A 22,892-nucleotide genomic window follows, 5' to 3' on the forward strand; every position below is an offset into this window, starting at 1 on the left:
TCCAGCCCATGAATCGAGACCTGGACCAAGTTCCCTGCACACCCTGAGCACAGCACTTCATTCCCTCACTTCATTCCCTTTCTTCATTTCCCAAGGACAAGGACAGCTCTACCTGCCAGCAGCAGGTGTGAGAACAAACACAGGTGAGAGGTACCCAGAAGGCAGCAAGAGGGCAGCCACAAATACCCCAACCCCTCCAGGAAGAGCATCCTTCCTCTGGTTTGCTGCCTGCCTCCTCCTTCTCCCTTCTGTATAGTGAGTGTCTCCCACGTGGCTCCACAGCTCCAGAGTATGTTACAAGAGCTCAGACACTCATCCCTGCTACATATGGAGCTCTACAGTTACTGCAGCTGCCACAGGGGTCCATCTCCACAGCAGCCGCAGCCAAGTCCAGCAAGCCCTGGACTTTGAGTATAGCAAATGCAATTGTAGGCTTTAGTAGATTTGTTCAGTTGCAGACATATGCCAGGACTCCTGCCAGGGCTTTGTAATGATACTGGCCCAGAAGCCAATGGGACTCTTGTGGGGTTTGGGCAGAGACAGGGTACACAACTAGGCAGAGATCAGCAGTGGATGAAGGAGGGTGGCTCAGTGCCATAAGAGGACTTGCCCTCACAGCTCAGGGGAGAAAAGCCTTTTCTGCAGCTCATCCAGAGGAGCAGAGCCCTAAGGTACATACCCAGGTGGTTCATGAATGCCATCCACTGCTGGCAGGTTTGATTGAAGAGTGGATGCATGGTACCTACATCCCCTTCCTCTAACTGGCAGGCTCGGCGCCTGGAGGGAAGAAAGGGAAACACTAGGTCAAAGCCCACAGTGACAAAGACACAAAGGTGGAACAGTCCCTTCCCGTCACCAGCGCAGTGCATCCTTTTGGGTTGTTACAGCCCTCCAGCTTAGTACCTCAAGGATATCAGGTGTTGCATAGGGCCCTACAATCTAGAGAGAGGGGGGTCTGGCAGGGAGAACCAGCAGTGCTCCCAGCAGCACCCAAGCAGAAAGATCAAGACCTCTAACTGTGTAAGGGAGAAACAGCAAGGAAAAGGGACATGGTCCAAAGGGATAAGAGGTATATAGAGAAAGCAGGATGTCAGGCTGAGGAGTGCTGTATGGCAGGCAAAGGGAAGTAGCACTCCTACTGCCTGGCCTAGAGGCTGTGCTTGCCTCTGTGCCTGTTCCAGTTCAGCTGTGGCTGTGGCCCGATCCTGGCTCAGGTGCTGCTTGACGCTCTCAGTCTTGTGCCGCCGCCGTGTGCGAGCCTCTTCTGGCCGCTCCAGCACAATGTCGTCAGTAGTCTTGGGGCTGCCCAGCTCTGAGGACTCTGCCTTGCTCTAGGAAGGAGGAGTGTTTAGGCCTCTGAACATTCGCTGCCCAACTGGCACCCTGCTCTCACATCTCCCACTCCCAGTCTGGCCTCCCTGCCCCAGCCAGCTCCCTGCTCTCCATTCCTCCCAGCCTGATGCACCACAGGGGCCTCCAAGTCCTGCTTCCCCTGTGTCCCTCAGCAATGTTACCAGCATGTCCCAGAAGCTGCGGCGTCCCAGCTTGCTCGTGGGCGTGACAGGCTCCCCAGGGCTGGACGAAGGGGTAGAGGTGAAGTGCAAGGGTGGAGGACAGCCCTTGCCAGCCCCACCAGCAGCCATGGCCAAACCCTTGGTCTCTGACATGGTTCTCCTAAGACCTCCTGTGGAGACAGTGAAATCAGACTCTACAGTCTCTCCTGCTGTGCTGTCCATCCTCCCATGCCCCTGCATATGCCACCATGGCTGGAGAGAAGCAAGCCCTTGGCAACACCTAGCAAAGTCCATCCTTATCTTGGGGAGCAGATACAGACCTTTAAAGAAAGGCCTCTTCCAGCCCTATTTTCTATTATGCTTCTGCCTTGAGACATCATGCAGCACAGAGAGTACAGGAGAGAGCATCTTCCCTCCTCCAGAGCCCCTGTGCCCAGCAGCCGCGTGTCCTCCTCAGCATAGGCCCAGATCCCACAGGTGGGAGGAGCAAGGCCTTCCTAGCGGCCAGGGTGGCTACCCCATCCGAGCCCTCACCTGCAGAGCCCAGCTCCTCCAGGTCCGTGGCACCTAGAGGGCAGGTGACCTCCACGCAGAGCGGGGCTGGCAGCATGAGGAACTCCATGACAGCATCACAGAGAGCATGGCGCAGGGCTCCACGCAGCTTCTCAGACAGCTGCAGCAGGCTGATGTTCCCCTTTTCCCAGATATCCAGGCGCACCAGCACACAGGGCTCTGCGGTGAAAGGGCAGTACTGCACTGCTCTGCTCCCACTTTCAGCAGCCCTCGGCCCTCACAGGAGCCCCAGGGGATGCAGAGGCAGTGTCGCATCAGCAGCCTGCAGCCTGTTTCGCTCCATACCTGAAGGCAGAGTGCCCGTCTCTGGCCGATGCTGGCTAACCGCAGTGAGGCTCTCGAAGTTGGTGTCCTGCAGCAGGCCCACAACAGATGAGGAGGAAGGCAACTTCAAAGGGTCAGGCCGCTCGCCATGGGGCAGTGAGATGGGGCTGCCATTCTCATCCACAAACGTCAGGGCAATGCACGCGATCCCTAGAAGGAAGGGCCTCTGTCAGCTCAGTGCTGGGCGCACCCCAACAAGCCCTATCTATGGCCGACACAGCAGCATGGGTGGCCACCCAGCACCTGTGCCCAGAAACTTGGGATCATCCTGTCTCCACTTGGGTTGCAAAGTTCCACAGTGCCTTGGGCACATGCGCGCAGCAGGCGGGCAGGGCCCACAGGAGGGGATGCAGCCAGGAGATAAAAGGCTAGCTGTGGCCACGGGGAGCCAGGGTAAGAAGCATGGTGTGTTCGGTGCAGTATCTCTGTCCTCCCAAGAACATCTCTCTTGCAGCATCACAACAAGCTTTCACTTTGCTCTTCAGGAGCTTCTCTGGTTGCCCAACCACACAAGCAGGAGGGGAAGTATCTCTGTTTTCTCCAATAGGTCCTTTATGCAGGGTGATCTCCCCCCAAGGATGGGGCCCACCATCCCTATTTTCTCAAGGGACAAGGTGCACCCAGATACACTCTAGCAACCCTCTCCAGGCCATGCAGGACACTGAGTCCCTGTGGCAGAAGACTATACACATGATGCCTTGTTGCAGGAAAACAGGAAACAGGAGCTCATTCCCCGTGCCCCACTTGCTGGCAAGGGCACCAGGGAAGCAACAGCAGCAGCGCTGAACTGTGAGGTCCAAACCTCATGCTGGAGCTAGATGCTCCCATTCCCGTTCAAAATCTCCAAACTGAGTAAGCCAGCGTTCAGGGGACTGTAAGGCAAAGCTACACCAACATTGCCAAAGCATGACATGTCCAGATGTGAGCAACTTCAGCCCCAGCTGAGCCCAGCCAGCATGGCATTGCTGAGCCCATACCCAGTCCCTTCTCATGCAGGAAACTAGAATGGGAATGGCATCAGACTCCCCTGCTCCCACACAACTACCAGACAGCACCTGGCCGGATTCACAGCACAGTGTGGAAGACAGGCATTCTCTCCATGCTGGGATAAATCCAGCCACAACACTGAGACATCCTTGCTGCGAAAGAAACAGCCTGTGGCTAGTCTAATGATTCTCCCCAAAAGAGGCACAGAACAACCCTCTATTCAGCAGGTGATGAAGTTTGTAATCTCCTAGATATCAATGGTAGAGGGGACTGAGACTTCACTCAGCTTCATTTTCCTTTGAAGATGGGTAGAGCACCTCATGCAGCTGCTCACTGCAGCAGGGCACCTCTCTGGGATGCAGTATCAACATAGTGGTACCAAGAACAAATCCCTCTCACATCACAGCCCTTCCAAGGACGCTTGTCCTCTTTAAATAGTAAGGAGCACAAACTCCTCATGTCTGGCTTGACAGTAAGTCCCAGGCCAATGAGAACAACAGTAAACACTCATCAGATTCTTCCTCATGTAGGTAACTGCAGACCAAGTGGAAGTCATTCCCCTCTTCTCCTCAGGATAAGCTTCCACACTGAGCCCCCTCAGCCTCTCCCCCTCTCCAGCAGATTGCAGACATTCCTGTAGCTCTGCTCTGCTTCAGTCCATCTTAGGTGAGGACAACTGAGCATAACATCTCACAGCTTCCTCCTGGTAGGACACATGCTCTCAAGGGGGAGCACTCACAGAGTGCTTTGAAGCAGACTAGGTCAGCAGCCACAGGAGCAGATGCCTTGTTTGCACATGCTCCTCCAGACAGAAACAATTTGCTAAGCCAGCACCAGGCACCCAGCACCCTGCAGCAGGCTCTGTACAATGGGGCAGAGACGATGGCTGCCCCTGCCCACGAGCAAAAAGGCTCACATCCCCCAAGAGAGGAACAAAGCTTCTGGTCTCGTTATCTGAGCACAGTGAAGTAGAAATACAACAGCTAAATTGCAGGTAAGAAACAGCAGGACCCTAGGCAACAGAAGACACCAGCTGTGTGCCTGTCCCTCTCCAAAGGTACAAGCCCTTACACCCCTCAGTACCACAATGATACCACCAAAGACTGGGGCACCTGCAAAATGCACCCGAAGGGCTCACTGCTGGTTGCTTTCATCATTTATGTGGTATCACACAGTGTTAAATTGACACTGACTAAATTAACAGTGTTAAATAAATCTCTCTTGACAGGGTTTGGCCACTGGTAAAAGTGGAGAGTCTCACTTTACTGGGCTATGTCCACTCAGGATTGGCTATCCCTGGACACAGCAACTGGGAAAGTTATGATACTACTCCCTGGAATATGAAACCACAGTTGAAACATCATGACCCTTGTCTTCCTCGGGGAGGAGATGCTTGTTTGTACCCGTGGGAAAAGAGGGTGCAGGTTTTTGGAGTTCATTGCTTAAAAGCTAACAAGGCAGCACGCTGGCCCACAGCAACCTGGGAGGGCAGAGCTGCCACCCCAGGGCAGCAAAGCTCCTTGCTCATTTATGCAGCCAGCAAGAGAGAACAGGTTCAGCTGAACAGGGACACACACACACACACACACACACACACACACAGAAGAGTCAGAGCTGAAGCCACAACATGAGGAAGGCAAGAACAGCAGGGACCAGAAGGGCCAGAGAGCTGCATGGGAAAGGAAACCAGAGAAATGCCCGGAGCCACAGGTGCTACCTTGGAAGTGGGAGAGTGGAAAGAGATGGTGTACAAGGTCCGACATGGTACCTACATAACAGAAGAACATTCAGACAGTGCACAAGGGACACAAAAAAGAACCTGATGACCAGGTGACAGGCCATGTTGCCTGGATACAACATGACAGGACAGCCTGCTGCAGGATGGGCCCCATGCAACCCTTCCTCCAGCAGCTCACAAAAAAGGGCAAGGCCACTGCCCCCACAGCCAGCACCTGGTTAAGCACAGCATCCAGCTATTCCTTCACAGCAAGGCTCCTGCAGCGTGTGTCCCTGCTCCCACCTCCAGCCCCTTGGCTTCACCCTCAGCTCCACCAAGTTGCTGTGCCTCACACTTGCTGACGTCTAGCTGCATCCTGCCCAATAGCTAGCGTAGGCTAGGGCTCCTTCCTACAGCAACAGGCCAAGCTCAGCAAGTTGCTCCATGGGAAGCCTTAGCCTCACTCTGCCATGCATACAAGGGCACAGAATCTCCCAAGCACACACTCTGCCCACCTCCCAGCCACTACAGGAACACACTTCCCTGACACTGGCTCTCTTCTGCCATTCAGGGCTCTCCAGCGTGGTAAAGTTGCTCTCTGACACTCAGCCCCATGCCCCATCCCAACAAAGAGTTGTGCACAGTACCTTTGCCACCAGTGCCTTGGCCACCCGGCTTGTTGTACAGATAGAGATCCTGGTCAGGGGTGCTACCACTGTTGTGGAAGTAGTGCTAAGGAGAGTAAGGAAGAACCGTGACAGAGACTAGAGCGCTTGTCTTAACTGTAAGCAGAAGTCAACGTACATACAGAGCTCACCCCCAGGCCTGTAGCAAGCAATCCAGACTCTCATAAAACATTTCCTAGCACATCCTTGGCCACTGCTGCGCAGACAGAACCCTCCTACAGCTCTATCTGGTATTACAAGGCACTACTCACCTGGCCATACTGAGGGGTGGATAGCCGCTTACAAACATATTAATCCTGACATTTCAGCCCTTAGATCTGAGGAAGCCATGCAAGGAGCTAAGCTCAGCCTTAAAGGAGGCTCAGCAGAGAGTGACACCCTCCTTGGAAGAGACTCTAGACACGAGCTTGCAGCTGCTATTTTTTTGTGCAGTAAGTGATCACTTGAGTCAAAGCAATGCCTGTCCAAATTTACATGGGCTAAACAGGAACAGCTCACAAGTCCTGCCAAATTCCTCCAGGCTTCAGTGTTCATTATCAGTTCATGGTACAGTTGGGGGCACAGTGGCGGAGCCGTCCCAGCTAATGACCCCAGGAGCAGATGGAAGTTGGGTAGACCTCTGTCGCACTCACAGCCCTTCTCACCTTGAAGTGGTGCTCCACATTGCTGTCTGTGTACTTTGGGGTGTGCAGGAAGATGAGCAGATTCTGGCGCAGGTAGTAAGCCACAGCAGGCAGCCAAGGCAGGGCAGAAGGGGGCAGAGAGAACTGCAGAACCTCTGTGGGTGGTGTCCCAGGTGGCTGGATAAACTATACAGAGAGAAGGCTTTAATACTCAGCTAAGACCTGAGTCAGCTGAGATTCAGCTAAGAACATGCTCTGGGGCTCTGATTCTGGTCTGAATTATACCAGCTGGCTGCACGAAGGGAAAGCACAGGTTGTAGAACCCAGGTCCATACACAGGGTCCTGACAGATGTGGGCAGATGCTCCAGGGATATCACAGGGAGGCCCTGCTACACTGTGAACCCCAGCAGAGGGGATCCCTCCCTATCGTGGCACCCACACAGAATACACTAGCCTAAGCCAGCCCTGGCACTGGGAGTGGGATGCAGCAGATTGCCCTGGCCTCCCCCTTCCTGGAACCGGAGAGGGAGAGACAAGTCAAAAAGAAAGAAAGTGTTACAGGCTCTGGGATGGGAAGAATGGCTGTCTGGGGAGGTACCTCCACATCTGCTGGGGTCAGCTTGCAATTCCGCACCAGCATGACAGTGATGATATCCAGAGTAGCCTCATCCAGGCGTCTGCGCAGCACTTTCACCAGCTCATCTGTGATCTCAGGCCCTGAAAGGGTAGCAGAGGCATGAGCAGCTTTTCCATCCCACTAGATAACAAGGACTACAGCCATTCCCTCCCTGCCTAGGAAACACTACCCTGTTGGATACTTCCCACAAGGAAAACATCTTTCCCCACCATCAACTTTTTCAGGTGTCTTTTTCTACCTGCCACTTAATCACGAAAGACTGCTGGCATAGCAGGCAAAGGAGAAGCAGTCTGGCACAGAGAAAGTTGGCATAAGCCATTTGGCCTGCAGGAGGTTTCATCCTGGGCCATAGGTCATTTCTTCACATCCCACCAAGCTGGAAAGGGAAGCAGCTCTGGACTAAGGAACAGCAGCTTGCTCAGGATGGAAACATCCCGTTTGCTCTTCAAACTCTTTGAGCAAAGAGGGTAGAGAGCAGAGTTGTGTTCCTCTGCTTTACATCAGTACAACTCATCTGCTGCTAGGCACCGTAACACTCACCTGCTGGGGCAACGCCATGGACCATCAGCTGGATGTGTCTGTCTACCTGTCCCACAGGGCGGGCAGAGTCCACGCTGCGGCATGAGGCTGTATCTAAAGACGAACGAGAGCCCTGGAGAAGCAAAAGCAGCCACACAGAAGCAGTTTCCACACAACTCTTAGATCAAGCATTGCCCAGGACTGCCAGCAAAGTCAGGCAGAACCCATCCACTGCTGCCTCATTCCTCATATCTACAACATAAATCCTACCATATATAAAATCCAGATTGCTGGAACTACTGAGCTCTCTGCCCTCCCCAAATACCCACCCTTCTCTGTTCCAGGCATGTACAGTGTCATCCTGGGAGACCCACGTCACAGAACAGCAGGCTCACCATTAGATCCTCAGAGTAAATGGGCTCCTGGCTGCGTGTCAGTGCCAGTGAACGAGATGCTGGACTAAGAATGCTCTCTGCTTCCCACATCTTCCCACTGTAGGTGGTTTCAGTGAGTCTGGATACAGAAGAAATACATGTCAGACTCCATTCCCAAGGTCAGCGGCATCATATCTTTGCAGACAATCCATACTCTTCTTGCCCTTCCCATGCACTTCCTGATGATCAGTCCTTATGACAAGGTGCTTGTTTAAAAATTGCTGACTCCCTCACAAAAAGCATTCTTTCTCCTCCCATGTAAAGGCTGGGCACAGGAGAATAAGAGGAGCGTAGCTTGATGCGACTGACTCAGAGATTTGCTGCTTGGGCCACAGCAGGGTTCCTAACCCTTGGGCAGGTGCTTTCTGGCCCGAGGAGCTCACAATGTAGCATAACACATGCACAGGGCAGGGTCAGGGTGACTTCTTACCGGAGGTAAAAGACAGATTTAGTGGCACGTTCCTGGTAGACAAACATATTCTTCCTGTTCACCACAGAGAAGGCGTTGAGCACAGAACGAAGCGCCTGGATAGCTGTTGGCAACATGTGATTTTAGCTACACTCCATAAATCCCTACGTTGCACCAATCCAACCAGAAGCAAGGCACTCAACACCCACTCCGAGGGGGATCCTGGACTGTACGCACCTCGCGAGACCCCCATATTTGGGCCCATCTTAAGCCGTGAATGCACATGGATGAGGGTGCTCCACACCACATCACAAGCAAAGTGCCCTGGCATGAACTGCATGGTGGCAGCCAGGTAGTCCCGGGGCTGGTAGCTCTCCTCTACGGAGTAATCTACAAAGAAGATAACACATAGTTGGAGCCACAGCACACAAGTCACTGTCTTTTTAATGACTCATGCACAGGCAGTAGAGCTGCTGCTGAGGCATGGTCAAGGGGAGCACTCATACCATCTGTGGGCAAGGCACGCTGCCTGTAAGAGGTATAGGGAGTTTCACTCTTCCAGATATCTTCCTCGCTCTCTGCTACCAGCAATGAGTTGCACACATGGCTGTCGTGCAGGTCCTGCAGCAGCAAGCGCTACAAAGAATGAGAAAGGACTGCATCTGTTGCTTGCACAACCCTCAGAAGATGACAAGGGAGAGGGCTTAGGGCCAGGCTGGGTCCCTTCCACTTTGATCCTAAACTTAGGCTTCACCAGCTAAACTGGCTCCTTGGGCTTTACTCTGAACAGGTCCTGTATCAGATAATTTCCTGAGGTCTCTTCCCATCTAAGCTACTCCATGATCAGCAGCTCCACCACAGCCCTCTGCAGATTTGTTACCTGATTGACCACCCTGCAGATTTCACTGATCTTCTTCACCACCAATTGGTTGAGACTCTGGCACTCTCCTGGCTGCTCCTCTCCTGTCTCTGCTGTTGCTGCCTTCTCCACACTCAGGTTGCTTCACAAGAAGAGGAAAGAGTAGTTGGTCAGCAGTGCACTTGAATGACACCTGTCCTGCATGTTGGGAGCAGGAATGCAGTTGGGAATGATGGCTGCTTTCCCCATATGGAGCACCAGAGTCTAATCCTGCCAGCTCCATGCCCATGCAGGGCAAGAAGGAGACCTCATCCAGAGAGACAAGAGAGAGGCAACAAGGTCCTAATACAGAGGAGCAGCAGCCAGGCAGGAGGACCCTCCTTACCGTGTGTGATAATAGACCTCCACTCGGTCCTGCTGGATTTTTATGATCAGCCAGAAATCCGGCATAAGCGGACACCTGTGTTCCTGGTCACTCATCAGTGCCTCCTCATACTCCGAGTCACTGCTTCCCCCATCATAACCTGCAACATATCCTTGCTTCAGTCCCAGATCACCTCCTTGCAGGGCAGAGCAGGCTCTGGGAGATAGAGCTGCTTACAAGTCCTGTCCTCAGAGCTTGGGATCACCCCACTGTCACACATGCTTGCCCGTTAGTATTGTGGTGCCAGGGTCTGGCTGCATGCCATCTGTCACCTTGCCCTGAGAGCAGCAGCAAAGCAGAGCCCTCCGACAGGAGACTCACCCAGATGGTCAGAGTCCATGCTGCCCTGGCTCGACACTAGGCTCTGCACCCGGCTGGGACGCTGCTTGCTGGAGCCTGCAAAGAGAAAAGCAGCTGATTATGAAAGCATCTGCTAAGCCCCTTCACACACTCCACATGCTGGAGAAATATTACACCATACAACAACTAGCCAAAGCTGGCTGCACTGGGGATGTGGCTCACCCACATACTATTGGGGTTGCCAGAAACTTCACATCATTAGAGATATTAGTGCAGCAGCACAGCCTCATAACCTAGGTACCATTTAGCAGCAAATTACCAGGGCCTGGGCACCAATTCTGGTATTCAGGGATCAGAGCAGGAGCAGCAGTCAGGTTTTGTATGCTACAGCCAAAGTTAGGCCCTTCACTTGCACTCTGTTCCCAAGGCAGAGGAATATCCCACCCACATTCACAGCTCCTACCTTCCCTTCCCTGGGCTACAGAGTCAGCGAGGCTTGCTGCAGACAGTGTCACTGATGGCGATTTCTCACTGTTGCCCTTTTCCGAGGATGAGGATGGCAAGGACTGTATGGTTGTCTCCAGAGCTGCCTCCTCTAGGGAGTCGTGGCCAGACGCTCTGCTCTGTTCAAGGCTCACTGCTTCTTTTGGGACCTGAACACAAACCAGGGCAAGCAGGAGCCAAAAAAATCCCCAACTACATCCTTCCATTTTCAGCAAGCAGAAGTCCCACCCCTTCCCATCACGTAGACCATCTTAGTATCCCTCACCTCATCCTGCTTGTGGCTGCCTCCACCTACAGCGTTTCCTGTGTCCAGCACAATATTCCTGTCACTCTCCGACCACTCCCAGAGATCCTGGGCTTCCTCTGGGAGAACACAGCTTGCATGAGGTAGCTCGGAGCCCTCCGCCCCAGCTTCATTGCTCCTCTCTCGGCCTGCCTGGCCCAGAGCTGTCCTAGTGTCCCCTCCAGCTGGCTGTTGTAAGCAGGTTGCCCCCAAAGGGTTTGGAGCTGCCCGTCTTGAGTGTAGGCGGCTGATTGAGATGTAGTGATAATCACTGCCTTCTGCATTGAGCACGTAGCCTGGTAGAGCCATTCTCCTGAACTCCTGCAACACAGGGAAGAATAAGCATCTTGCTAGCAGAAGGCATGGCATTGCCTCAGGGCTCTCTCTTTACCTCCTTGAACTTCTCAAGAGAGTGCTCAGGTCCAAAGACAAACTGGAGCAGCACCACTTCGCTGTGGCAGCTGGGCCGCCCCTTGGAGTTATAGATGTGGGTGGCCACCCGGTGTAGGATGGCAGCGCTGATGACTTGTGAGTGGCGCAGTGCAGACACAATCTCATCATCCAGAAGCCAGCGAATCTGAGAAGAGAAGGGACATAGAACAAGACCTAGGTGACCCACACTTGCAAGGCTTGCCCCAATTCCAATTCCAAGTCCCAGCAGATCCAAAAGGCAATCCATTTCATCATCTATGTCCCTCATCCACTTCTGACTGTCCTTGAGAGAAGGGCTTCGCAGATGTCTGCCTGTCTCACCCCAATTGCAGCAAAAAATTTGAAAAATTTGTCAGAGTAGTCCCACACCTCTGGACAGCCCAAGGTCAGTGACCTGTGGGACACTAGCAAGACTTAGAAAACGCTTCAGCAGATGAAGGCTACAGCCTGGAGCAGGCTGCAAAGTGTGGAGCAGCAAGTGTGCTGTGGCTTCTCAGCTGGAAGCAAGAAGCAGGCAAGGCATGGCTTACCTCATTCATGGTGGCTTCAATAGCCTGTCTGTGCACTCCAGGGAGGTTGGAGAGTGCAGGATGCCTAGGCAAGAGGGCAAGAAGAATCAGTCATTCTCATTCATGCAGACACCTCAGTGCAGCTCTTCAGCAGCAAAAAGAGCCCACGAGGTGCTGGTTATCCTCACAATGCCGTACCTCTCATCTCCTGTGGATGGGAGCCGGTCCAAGTTGTGCATGATATCCTCATCTGAGCGGAAAGAGGACGGTTGCCCTGGAGAGCGGGTGAAGGACACACTGCTCTCTGAGGTGCATCTGCCACAGGAGAGAATCACAGCTGAGCATCAGCTTCTGAGCCAGGGAGGAGAGACACACACAGGCTCCAGAGAGGGAGTAGGGGTTCCTAGAAGAGGTGAGCCTATCTTGGAAAAATCTTAATTTTCTTAGGGCTGTGGCAGGCTCTGCAAGGAGGAGAATCTCCAGAGTCTCAGTACACAGAGCTTGTCTGGTTGGGAAGGGCAGGCAGAGGACAGTTGAACAGCTAGGCCTTTCCCAACTTACCTGTTGTGAAGAATGTCTGCATTCACAACTTCTATCTCCAGGGGCAGTGTCAACACAAAGATGTCCAGGGTCACACACAGGTCCCCCAAGTCAATGGTGTTCAAGCCCTGGCAGCTTTCCAGGCAGCCCAAGACTTCCCCTGAGGAGAGATCTCAGGTGAAGGGGATCATGCAACAAACAACTCTGCTTACATTTGTACTTTGTCCTGTTGGCAAGTACAGAGATTGCAAGAGGTGGCTGTCTGCACACCAGAATAGGCCACTGTCCTTCTCAACGGACAGCCTCCATGACCTGACCCACAGAAACTATGAAGCCTGGTGAAAGAGCCCTTATCCGACATTGGGAGACACTGGGGACTCCAGTACAGTGAGGGCTGGCCCAAAGAAAGCACTACCCAGGACCCAGCATGTCTGCTCTGAGGATTGCTGGCCCAGCAGGGACCTGATAAGGGCCCTATTGCCTTCCTCCCTCACAGCAAGGCTTGCTCTTACCTAGACAAGTGGGCAGGGACTGCACAGGCATGGAGCTGTGCTGGCTGCGCAGCTTCACTGAGCAGGTGAGGTGCACAAAGAGTGGGGGCATCTCCTGCTCCAGGAACTCCTGCTCATTGAGCGAGTCCCCTCCCAGCACACTGAAGGAGTCATCATCCTGGTTCACCGTGTTAGAGTCTGAGAGAGAATCTGTATCTGCGAACTCATGCTCCAGCTTCTCGCGATACTCCACCTCCAGCTCTGGGTCACTCTCTGTGGCAATGCAGCACCCAGACACAGTTCCTGCGAACACAGGATCCCCATTGGCAAACCAGGCCCCCAGAGATCCCTTCAGACACAGTGGAAGCCAAGCTCTGATAGGTATTATCACAGTATCATCACTGCCCTTTCTCTGGCAGGGCAGAGTAAGCAGATTTTACCTTCTTCAGCTGCCAGTTCTGCCTCTGATCCCTCCATGTCCTCACTGCCTTTCCTGTTTGTCTGATCCCGACATGCCTCCTCCTGACAGGGAGAGAGGAAGTGTGCTGCAAGGAGGTACCAAAACTACACCAGGCAGTGTCGTAGGGCATCCCTGGACCTCCCAGCTGCTCAGTGTGCATAGAGATCTGTCAGCCCAAAGTTCAGATCCGATGACAAGCAAGGCCACTACTCTCCAAAAGGAGCAGGTGCCTTGCCAGGATAGCACTGTGCCTACCTCTTTCTTAGCTGATGGTGGGCAGTAGAAGAAGTAGTGAGGATTTGACGGCACTGGCTTGAAATGTAAACTTCCAATTTCCAAGAACTTTTCCTAAAAGAAAAATGAGAACCCAAACGTGAGGCACACACTCCACTCTACCCTCCTGAGGGAGCCAAGTAGAGTCCCCACATCCCTCACCTGAATAATTTTATGCAAGTCAGGGTGAGCCTGACAGGGCTGCCCAATTTCCAGCAGTGAGAGAGGAAACTCTGAACAGCAACTGGTGCCCACACTGCTCTTTGGCTCCTCTGTGGGGCTAGCAATGTTGTGGGAGTCCTGCTCACTGTAGTCCTCCATTTCCGCACTGACAGGATTGTGGACAGGTCAAACAGGCAGATCAAGAAACAGGAGTAGTCATAGGTATTATTGCAAACATCCCACCTCTTAGTTTCCTACACCTTCTCTCTGTAAACATCCCTGTGATTTACATGTCACCCACAATTCCCCTTCCTACAGCTCCCCAAACCCTCCCCTCCTACCCGCTAACCCAGATAAGCACTCAGGCTGTCTGAAGCCAGGCAGAGGCAGTTTAACCATGCTGATCCTGTATTCTACACCGTGCTACACCCTTCTTAGGAAACAGAGACAACAGGTTGATGACAGGCCTGGAACAATCTGAATAACTCAGCACTCAATTCAGTGCATTTCACAGCACATACTACGCCTAACATCTCAACAGCAGAGAACAGAGCACAAAGTTCATAGACCATGCTCACTCAGCAGTTCCATAGCAGAAAACTCAGAAAAAGCAATCTAGAGAGAGGAATGTAGGTTGGACAAAGTAATTCCCAGGTACTGGAATTAGTAATATAGATGGCAGATGTGGAAGGAGCAATAGATCTGAGAGCAATGTGTCAGGAGCTATGCATCCTTCAGGACCGTCTATACAATCTGAGTTGGGTAGGTGAGCTGTAGTATGTTATAAATCAAGAAAGGTTTCCACAGTTTTCCTCTAGGAGAGCATCAGTTGAGAAAGACTTCATCTGACTTCCAAAACTCATCAAAATCAGAGTGTCATCTCATTGACTTACAATACAAGAGGATATAGGATTGGAGATTCCCAGCAAATGTTAGTATACACATAAACAGTCATTGATAATCAAGTGGAATCAGGGGACAAGCAACCTAAGATGTTGGTTTCTCAGACTGACAGCTCACTGAGGCAGAGCATCATTCCCCCCTTAGTTTCCATAAGCAACACAAACCTCAGATATATCCTAAGCAACAGCAGTACAGAAACTTAGCATCAAGCATATTCCAATTCTGCCTTGATATTTCTCTTGTAAATGTACTTCTAGTGTTTTAATCAAAAACTTGAGACTTTAGTCATTAGGAAAAGATAAACTTGGTATCATCCATTTTTTTCACTAGTCAACAGCATTCTCAAATGAGTCAGGCAGGAGAAGATTAGTTTCTCCAAAAACAACAAACCCAAGTGTTATCTGCAAACAAAAGGCTGGATACTCTTCAGTGCAGGCCAGACTCAGCAGTAGTGAGCAAAGACTGCCAGAGTCAGGTAAAAGATTCACGTCACTGGGGATCATAAAATGGAGAAGTCCTTGAGGACACTGTAGCAGCTGGGTATCCTACTGGAAATACCTACTTTTATAGGTAGCTCTGTTAATCATAGAATCATAGAATCAGTAAGGTTGGAAGGGACCTCTGGAGATCATCTAGTCCAACCTCCCTGCTCAGCAGGGTCACCTAGAGCATGTTAGACAGGGTTGCATCCAGGTGGGCTTTGAGTATCTCCAGAGAAGGAGACTTCACAACCTCTCTGGGCAACCTGCTCCAGTGCTCCGTCGCTCTCACAGTGAAGAAATTCCCCCTCACATTCAGGCAGAACTTCCTGTGGTTCAACTTCTGCCCATTGCCTCTTGTCCTGTCACACGGGTCAACTGAAAAGAGTTTGTCGCCATTCCCTTGACACCCTCCCTTCAGGTACTCGTACACATTGATAAGATCCCCCCCTCAGTCTTCCCTTCCCCAGGCTGAAGAGGCCCAGCTCTCACAGCCATTCCTCGTAGGGCAGATGCTCCAGCCCTCAGATCATCTTTGTAGCCCTACGCTGGACTCTCTCCAGTAGCTCCATGTCTCTCTTGTACTGGGGAGCCCAGAGCTGGACACAGTACTCGAGATGAGGCCTCATCAGGGCTGAGTAGAGTAGAGTAAACCCCTGTCTTACAACGTTCCTTCCATAAGCGGCAGAAGATGCTTAAAGAAATCTACAACAGACCAATATTAAGAACAAAAGTAAGACTTAGATAGGTCCCTACCTGGATTCAGAGACCAAGACACCTCGTTCCCTGGAGCTTTGCTCCTCCTCTTGGTCTACGCTGCCCACCTGGAAGCTGGCAGTCTTGTGGTGTGTCTGGAAATGCTGGTGGCTTTCTCGAAAGGATCGCACATGACTGCACACCGTCAGCAGGAAGTTGGTGATATCAATCTCTTGGAGCAGCTCCTCACAGTAGTCCATTGCTGTGAGTAGGTCCTGGGAACTGATGCTGTGGGACTGCTGAAGGCTCTTGAACAGCCCTACGGATCAAATGCTGTGCTCGAGTGCCCCATTGCAAGGATGTAAGCCCACGGAAGTCACACAAAGGTCATGTGCTGTGCAGTGAAGACAAAGTCTTCACCCTAGTCTCCAGTACTGGGTTGTGGCCAATGCAGGAGTTGGGAGACAAGATTAAATCAAGACGCCTAATGCCACGTGTTAGCCTGGGCCTGACCCACACCCAGTGGCCACCTTGAAGATGACAGACAAGGCCACAGAATCTCCCTCCACAGCACTGCAGGGCACATATTCATGAACAGCTTGTGCAAGGTCCACAGGAAAAGTGTGGAAGTATCTTTAAATCCTTCCTTGTGGGAGATCAGTCTCACAGCTCCTCCCCTTGCTCAGTGTAAGATCACATGAAAAATGAGACACGGCTTTCTTGGAAGAAAGATCCAGAGTCCAACCCCAATCCCAGCAGAGTTCTCATCATGCTCCTCACCTTTCACGTAGCACTGGTGGGAGTGCTCCTGTAGCAGTGTGCAGTAACTCATTAACTCCTTATGCTTGTGGTCTAGCCATGCACCAGTAGGAGGACGCTCCAGAGACTGGGACCTGAAAAGAGAAGGCACAGCAGCCTTTAGCACCAGTTAAGCACTGACTAGACTGTAAACAAGCACTGGCACCAGCAAAGCAGGGCCCTGGGGCATGCACAGGCAGTGGTTGCTGTGAGCTAGAGGCACCAAGCCAAGAGAACAAGGCAGGGCTACAGCCAGTCTCTTTTTCAGGGATGCTCTTTTGCTTTCTGTCCAGGAATCAAGTATGGTTGGTATTACCTGAAAAAGATATCTCGGGGAGGACGGTGTGTCCGTGGACTGACAAGCTGCTCTCTCAACAGCTCCAGAGAGCAGCTGTAGATGTAGATGGGGCAGCGAAATCTGCGGCACTCGCCTAGCTCAGGTTGTGAGTTCTGGCGGCAGAAGGAGATATGAATGTCTCTCCGTGAGGGGCCACCGTGTTCTCCAGAGTCACGGCCCACTTCTGCAAAAGAAACAATCCCAAATAAAACCTTTCACTGGTTCCTCATTACTGGCCTGAGAGATCACAGCCTTCACAGCAGCATCTGCATGCAGATACTGGCTTTAAAAGGTGCTCATCACCCAAACTCCAGAGCCCTTCTCCTCCCCCAGTGGCCAACTGCCCAGCTCAGTGCCTCAGCCACCCTGATGCCCCTCCCAGGCAGCCACGAGTGCTCACCTCCACGATCACCCTCCACACCGGCACATCTGTCCCTCCCCAGCACAGGTCTGACTGATGGCATAAGGGCCACATCACTAAACCCCAGGTACCTTGAGACACTATCTATGCCCTTCTCCCTAAGGTAATGCACTGCTGTTAATGCCAGTCTGGATCTGCACATGCTCTTCACTTACTGTCCTGGACAATACAGTACTGCTGTTCCCAGCAGCCTCTAACTACCTGCAACTTCCTTGCCCACAGGGAGCAGGCCCTAGGCCATGAGCAGCAGTCAGATCACATTAGATCCATCCCCCATAATCCCAGGAAAGCTGGCTGAGACCTTCCATGTCCCAATTGTTTTGATCCTGACTTTGCTGACTGCCATAAAGAAACTGCTAGGCTGTAGTGGCTTCTTATCACTGTTACCCTGTCTGCCCAATAGCAGGAGCTAGTGTGCTTAAGACTACCCAAGGACAGGCCTTGCCAGGGAGCATTAGCTACGTGGTGCCCTGAGGCCAATACCATGAGCTGGTGTTATGCTGAGGGTAGGTAATGGTGCTGCAATGTTCCTTTCTTCAGCCTCAGCCACACCTCGCTCTGCACAGACAGGTCCCAGGGTATCTGCTCCAGCTTGACTCTCATCTTTTGGAGGTTTGTCCAACCCACAAGCCATCAGCTTCTGGATATCTGGAGGGGGGAAAAAATCACCCTCTGCCCAGCAAGAATCATTTAATCCCTCCATACACATTCCCAAGAGGGTAGAGATACTGGCTACCTCTGTGCATGGGAATAGCTCCAAAGAGAGCCTCTAGACACAGCCTAACGGCCTCCACCAGCATCTCCATGAAGCAGGAGAAGACAGGCCAGGCCCAAGATCCAGAAGCAGAGACTCTCCCCAGGCTACATCATTAGCAGCCGCCTCGCTCCATTCAATAACCCCAGGCACTTTGCATAGGAAAAGGGTCCAGTGACCACAACCAGCGAACCAGTCAGAGCCATATCCGCTGCCTGGAAGCAGGGAGCAGGCGGCACCACATCCAGGAAGAGAACAGCAAGACATTCATCCTCTCACGCCTCTCTCTGCCGAGCCATATGGTGCAGAAAGACTTGGCCTAGACTGCTGTTTGGTCTTCCCTCCTTCCAGGAAGGGCCGATTCTACTTTTGCTCTTTCCCCGTGGAGGTGTTTCCACCAAAAGCTTCCTCTCCCTATCCCTGACAGCAAGCCTCACCTGAGAAGGTGGCTGGCAGAAAGGTGAGGAATACATGCTGTGGGTTGACTAGCTTGGCGTAGCATCGCCACTGCGGGAGAAAGAGCCTGACGGTGTCACACCGGGTCACGTCGTCCTCAGGCAGCTCTGTGTTGCCCAGACTCTGATGAAAGAGCATAGCTAGATAAGCTCACAGCACAGGGCGCAGGACTGCCCTGGGGCTGTTAGCAACCACACAGAGGAAGTTCCTCCAAGACTGCCGGCTGATGCAGCACTGAAATCCTCCCATCCACCCCCAACACCACTCTCAAAACAGCCTAGCTCCAGGAAATACCACGCACAGTCTGGGGCTGCTGATCCCAGCCTTGTTGGGGCTGGTTTTGATCTCCGAGCAATGACTGCCCGTGCTTTCTGAGCTTTCTAGAGCACATCATCAGTGCTGCTGAAGCAGGCTAGGCCCACAGCAAGTGCAACTGCCCCCACACCTACAAGGCCCCTGCCTGCTACAGCAGCAAGCTATAGCTCAAACTGCTGTCAAGCATGGGGAGAACACCAGCCGTTCAATCTGCTGTCAACCCTTAGGCAAATCTTCCTGGTCTTCAACAGCTGCTGCTTTGTCCTCAGAAGGAGCTGAAGACAGGGGCAGCAGCACAGCAGTACCTGCAGAGTACTTGTGGAGCCAGTCATATCCCTGGTGCCATTGCTGCCAGCAAGGTGATAGGATGCAGAAGCATCCTGCTGCTCCAGGGTCCCAGAGGCTTTCAGGGTTTCTTCTGAAAGGAAGCACAGAGAAACTAACCTGAGAAACACCAGCCAGGAAAGTTATCTGAAAGTAAGGCTCCTGAGACATCCCAGCTCCTGGTGACCCTGCTGCCACGCTCCTGGCCCTTACCTCGGATCACGGGGAGCGTGAAGGGTGGCTGATGGCCATCACGGTCCCGCTGCAGAACTTGCTCCATGAAAGCCATGTGATCAGCGTCAACCATGGGGATCTCCCGGTCACTGAGGTCATGCTGCAGGCAGCCATGGAAGAGGTTTAGTAGCATTTCATTGGGCACAAACGAAGAGTCCTTGGTCACCTCCTCATTCTCTGCTCCAAAACAGAACCATGGCAGCTTCAGAGACAGCATCTCCACAGCCACCATCTGCCCAGGCCCCTGAGAGACAGCCCTTTGCAGAGAGGCACTTCCACACAGACAGAAGTTTCCTCCAGCACCTCTGCAAGGCTGATGTGGAGGATGCTGAGGAAGCCACACAGTTCCAGCATCATTTGTTACCCTGTACTGACTCATTCTGCTACTGTAAGTGTTCTGAGGATGTTTGGGGCTAGAGACAAGAAACCATCAACACAGAGCATTGACCTAGGTTTGAGGCTTACAGAAGCAACTGTTACAAAACTGACATCACCACAGAAAAGACAGCAATATCAATATATCTACACAACCCTGGGGCTACAGAGATGGATATAACAGCACTGAGCTACTGCTAGGGGGTACTGCATCTCCCACGCGCCTGCTTCCCAGGGAGACATGCACAGAGAGCAGGGTGTCCATTCCCATGGAGGGAGGACAGGAGGAAGTAGGTGGTGACTTACCTTTTGTGAGCATTAGGAAGAACATTTCAACCTGCTGGCACCTTGGCAACAGCTTCATAAGATTGAACTGGAATGGGATCTCATGTACCCGGAAACCAGCCCCCATGTCTGGATCTACAACAAGAATCAGGAATATAACATTCCTGTTGGCACTGCAACACACAGCCCTGCCCCTTGGTCTACCTGCATGCACATGGTACTAACCCTAAACACAGCGCAGGTAGCACATGTGAAGGTACACAGCAACACTGCCCGAACTCCATTTGCTTAGGAGAGCAGAGGGACAAGAAGGATGAATGTGGGGAAGGTCAAAGGCTAGCAGAGAATACAGCAGACTGTGAGCTACCTACAAAGAGGTACCTTGGTGCAAGAGTCTCATAGGCTTATTGCCACCTTCACACAAGAATGGCCTGAGAGCCACGAGGCCCTGCACAGCTTAGGCTGCTTGCCGCAGATCGGGACCCACGGCAGCCAGGGAGCAAAGAACTTTACACTGGTGTTGCAGAAAACACTGCTGGAGAGCAACAAGTGTGCTGGGAGCTGGAGGCAGACTACACTACCAGAGCAGTCAAGTACAAGGACACCCCGGTTCTCAGGAGAGTTCTCCCATCCAGCAGACTTTGCACATCCCTGCAGACATGGCCTGTTCTCTCTCTCTGAGGGAAAGAGTCTCTGTCCTCCATGCTCTGAACTTTCTTGGTCCTCTCCCCCTCCCACAACAGCAGTGATATGATCTGACAAGGCTCCTTCAGGTCCTTTCTTCATCCTTTGGGGCAATTCTGGCTCCCTCAAACTGAGTCAAAACCTGCTGTGCTCTCCAGCACAATGCAAGCAAAATCCAGGATGGGGTAAACTAGTGACAAGCAGCAGCATTGAGGCTAGACATTTGGGAAAAGCTTTAAGGATAAAATTAGTGAGGTACTGGAATAGATTGCCTGTAAATGGTGAAAACCCCCCATAATCCTGGAGTTCTCATTAAACTATGTCAGTCCTTTCAGGTAAGAGACACAATCCTGCTATGAAAGAGGAAGATGGACCAAATATTTTGAAGTTCCCTTCACTCTCTCCATGTGCTCACAGAACACTCACAGAGGGGTCAGAGATGAAGAGGACTGCCAAAAGGAAAGAGTGTTGTGAACAACTCATAACAAGATTCAGAGTTTCTAGAGATCAAAGGAATTCTTTCTTCACATTGTTCACAATTTCTGTATTCATCTGCCCAGGTGAGCTCATCTTCCAAAGAGGAATATCTCTTTGGCAAGTAGGTCTGGACATCTGAGATCCAAGTTGAACACAAGGAGTCATAGTGAACATAACAATTTTCCCTGAATCCAAATGCTCCAAAGGCCAGACCTATCCAGTCTGGGCAGAATGCCTCAATGCTTTTTTGGCCTTCCCAGCATGAAGCCATCCCTCTGGCAGTCTATCATAAATGTTACAAAGTGGCTTAAAGCCATCAAAGTCTAGAATATCACTGCCAACATACCTGTTCAACCTCCCTGAAGCTTCAGTCATGCTTTGGGACATTCAGGGCTTAGCTGTCTCTTGCTCCATCAAATCTGCCTGGGCAGACATGCTGCACTCACCTTCAGTGGCTTTGGTGTCAGAAGAAGGGCAGACCCACTCCTTGTTCTGGCACAACTGGCTGATGTACTCGAAGGTCAGCATGGTAGCAATGCATGCAAGGTCCCGCGGATAGAGCTGGAATAACAGTCACAGCTTAGCTGTAACCAGCAGAGTTATTATCCCCAAATGCAGCAGAAAGGCAAGGAGAGGAAAGGCCCACAACCCCCTTCCCTGCCTCCCTTACTCTCACTCATTGCTTCCTCCCTCTCTCCTAGCTCTCTACCTCCGTCCACCTTGTTCAGTAGGTGTGTTGGCAGTACTGCCTGCAGTCCCACCCAGGGACATCCCTGCCTTCACTGGAATGACTCTGGACTAGGTAGTTTACCATTTCCCACCTATGCACCCAGAAGAACATTGCACTCCAAAAGCAACTTCCATCCAGCTGCCCAGTTACTCATTTGGAAATCTCAGCCTCCTATGTTTCTAGCACTCTCATCTTTTTGGGATCTCAGTAATTCACCTGCAGTGCTGAAGCCAACCCGCAGCGAGCCCTTCCTCCTCCATGAAAGAGCCCACACCCCTACCCCTGCAGAGACTCACCGCTTTAGGTATTTTCTGGTAGGACAAGCCATGAAGGTGCTTCCAGTTTTCAGCAGTGCTATGGACATGGCCACTCTGTGGCTCCACCCAGCACTCAGTGACCAGATTCAGTTCTGTGTCCACCTCAATGGCCTCCACCTCTGTATCATTGTCATCATCCGTGGAAAAGCTGAAAGAGGCATAGGATGAATCCTACAAGATGTCACAGAGCCAGCAGTCTACCATAGCGCACCTTGGAGCTGAGAGAGCAGTGCACAAATTCCAGGCTTGCTTGCATAGCCCCAGCTGACAAACAGTCCATGACAGCTGTTGTCCCCTCCCTGTGCTTAGCAGAGCTTCCTGGAGGCCTGACACCACAGCCATTCACTGGTGATGGTGGCTAAATGCCAGGGCACTCCCCCCTCCCCATGCTACCTGAAGAGGTTAGGCCTGGAGCTGTGTCCGCCACTGCCAGCTCTTTCCAGGAGTCAGGCCATGGACTCACCTGTCCTTGGTGGAGGTTGAATGTGGGGGAAATAGGATGTACTGAACAACACAGGTGTGCTTCTCTCTGCCACCACTGCTCTCACTCGAGTTGTCAATCTGGAAGGGAGACATGCCATGGCCTGGCCTGCAGCAACAGCCCACTCCTACTCAGTGCCCCATTACATAACATAGCTCCATCCCC

At 52.2% G+C, this 22,892-nt stretch overlaps 1 protein-coding gene across 8 annotated transcripts in view; it reads right to left on the reverse strand.

Moving 5' to 3' along the window:
• The window catches only part of SZT2 (SZT2 subunit of KICSTOR complex), a 65,176-nt gene that overhangs the window by 21,120 nt on the left and 21,164 nt on the right, over positions 1–22,892 (reverse strand). For 3 of the 8 annotated variants that reach the window (XR_009959182.1, XM_062582120.1, XM_062582117.1), the window contains exons 18-55: positions 22,710–22,807; positions 22,226–22,394; positions 21,646–21,760; positions 20,060–20,173; positions 19,358–19,555; positions 19,126–19,238; positions 18,487–18,628; positions 17,779–17,943; positions 16,854–17,058; positions 16,520–16,632; positions 15,800–16,058; positions 13,662–13,827; positions 13,482–13,574; positions 13,207–13,288; positions 12,788–13,069; positions 12,297–12,435; positions 11,934–12,050; positions 11,757–11,820; positions 11,186–11,371; positions 10,777–11,115; positions 10,471–10,660; positions 10,029–10,103; positions 9,669–9,807; positions 9,305–9,425; positions 8,931–9,060; positions 8,662–8,814; positions 8,446–8,548; positions 7,977–8,094; positions 7,603–7,714; positions 7,024–7,142; positions 6,446–6,610; positions 5,763–5,847; positions 5,116–5,166; positions 2,373–2,561; positions 2,049–2,246; positions 1,515–1,684; positions 1,165–1,331; positions 680–777 (exon numbers count right to left, since the gene is read on the reverse strand). Coding sequence is in view for 7 of the 8 variants with exons in the window: in XM_062582120.1 (XP_062438104.1) it covers positions 680–777; positions 1,165–1,331; positions 1,515–1,684; positions 2,049–2,246; positions 2,373–2,561; positions 5,116–5,166; positions 5,763–5,847; positions 6,446–6,610; positions 7,024–7,142; positions 7,603–7,714; positions 7,977–8,094; positions 8,446–8,548; positions 8,662–8,814; positions 8,931–9,060; positions 9,305–9,425; positions 9,669–9,807; positions 10,029–10,103; positions 10,471–10,660; positions 10,777–11,115; positions 11,186–11,371; positions 11,757–11,820; positions 11,934–12,050; positions 12,297–12,435; positions 12,788–13,069; positions 13,207–13,288; positions 13,482–13,574; positions 13,662–13,827; positions 15,800–16,058; positions 16,520–16,632; positions 16,854–17,058; positions 17,779–17,943; positions 18,487–18,628; positions 19,126–19,238; positions 19,358–19,555; positions 20,060–20,173; positions 21,646–21,760; positions 22,226–22,394; positions 22,710–22,807 (5,542 nt within the window). In the remaining variant the exon portion in view is untranslated. The remainder of the gene's footprint in view (positions 1–679; positions 778–1,164; positions 1,332–1,514; positions 1,685–2,048; positions 2,247–2,372; positions 2,562–5,115; positions 5,167–5,762; positions 5,848–6,445; positions 6,611–7,023; positions 7,143–7,602; positions 7,715–7,976; positions 8,095–8,445; positions 8,549–8,661; positions 8,815–8,930; positions 9,061–9,304; positions 9,426–9,668; positions 9,808–10,028; positions 10,104–10,470; positions 10,661–10,776; positions 11,116–11,185; positions 11,372–11,756; positions 11,821–11,933; positions 12,051–12,296; positions 12,436–12,787; positions 13,070–13,206; positions 13,289–13,481; positions 13,575–13,661; positions 13,828–15,799; positions 16,059–16,519; positions 16,633–16,853; positions 17,059–17,778; positions 17,944–18,486; positions 18,629–19,125; positions 19,239–19,357; positions 19,556–20,059; positions 20,174–21,645; positions 21,761–22,225; positions 22,395–22,709; positions 22,808–22,892) is intronic. The other 5 variants (XM_062582118.1, XM_062582122.1, XM_062582123.1 and 2 more) reach the window with 5 other exon arrangements.

The sequence above is a fragment of the Rhea pennata genome, chromosome 8, assembly GCF_028389875.1.
Source record: "Rhea pennata isolate bPtePen1 chromosome 8, bPtePen1.pri, whole genome shotgun sequence".
Lineage (NCBI taxonomy): Eukaryota > Metazoa > Chordata > Aves > Rheiformes > Rheidae > Rhea > Rhea pennata.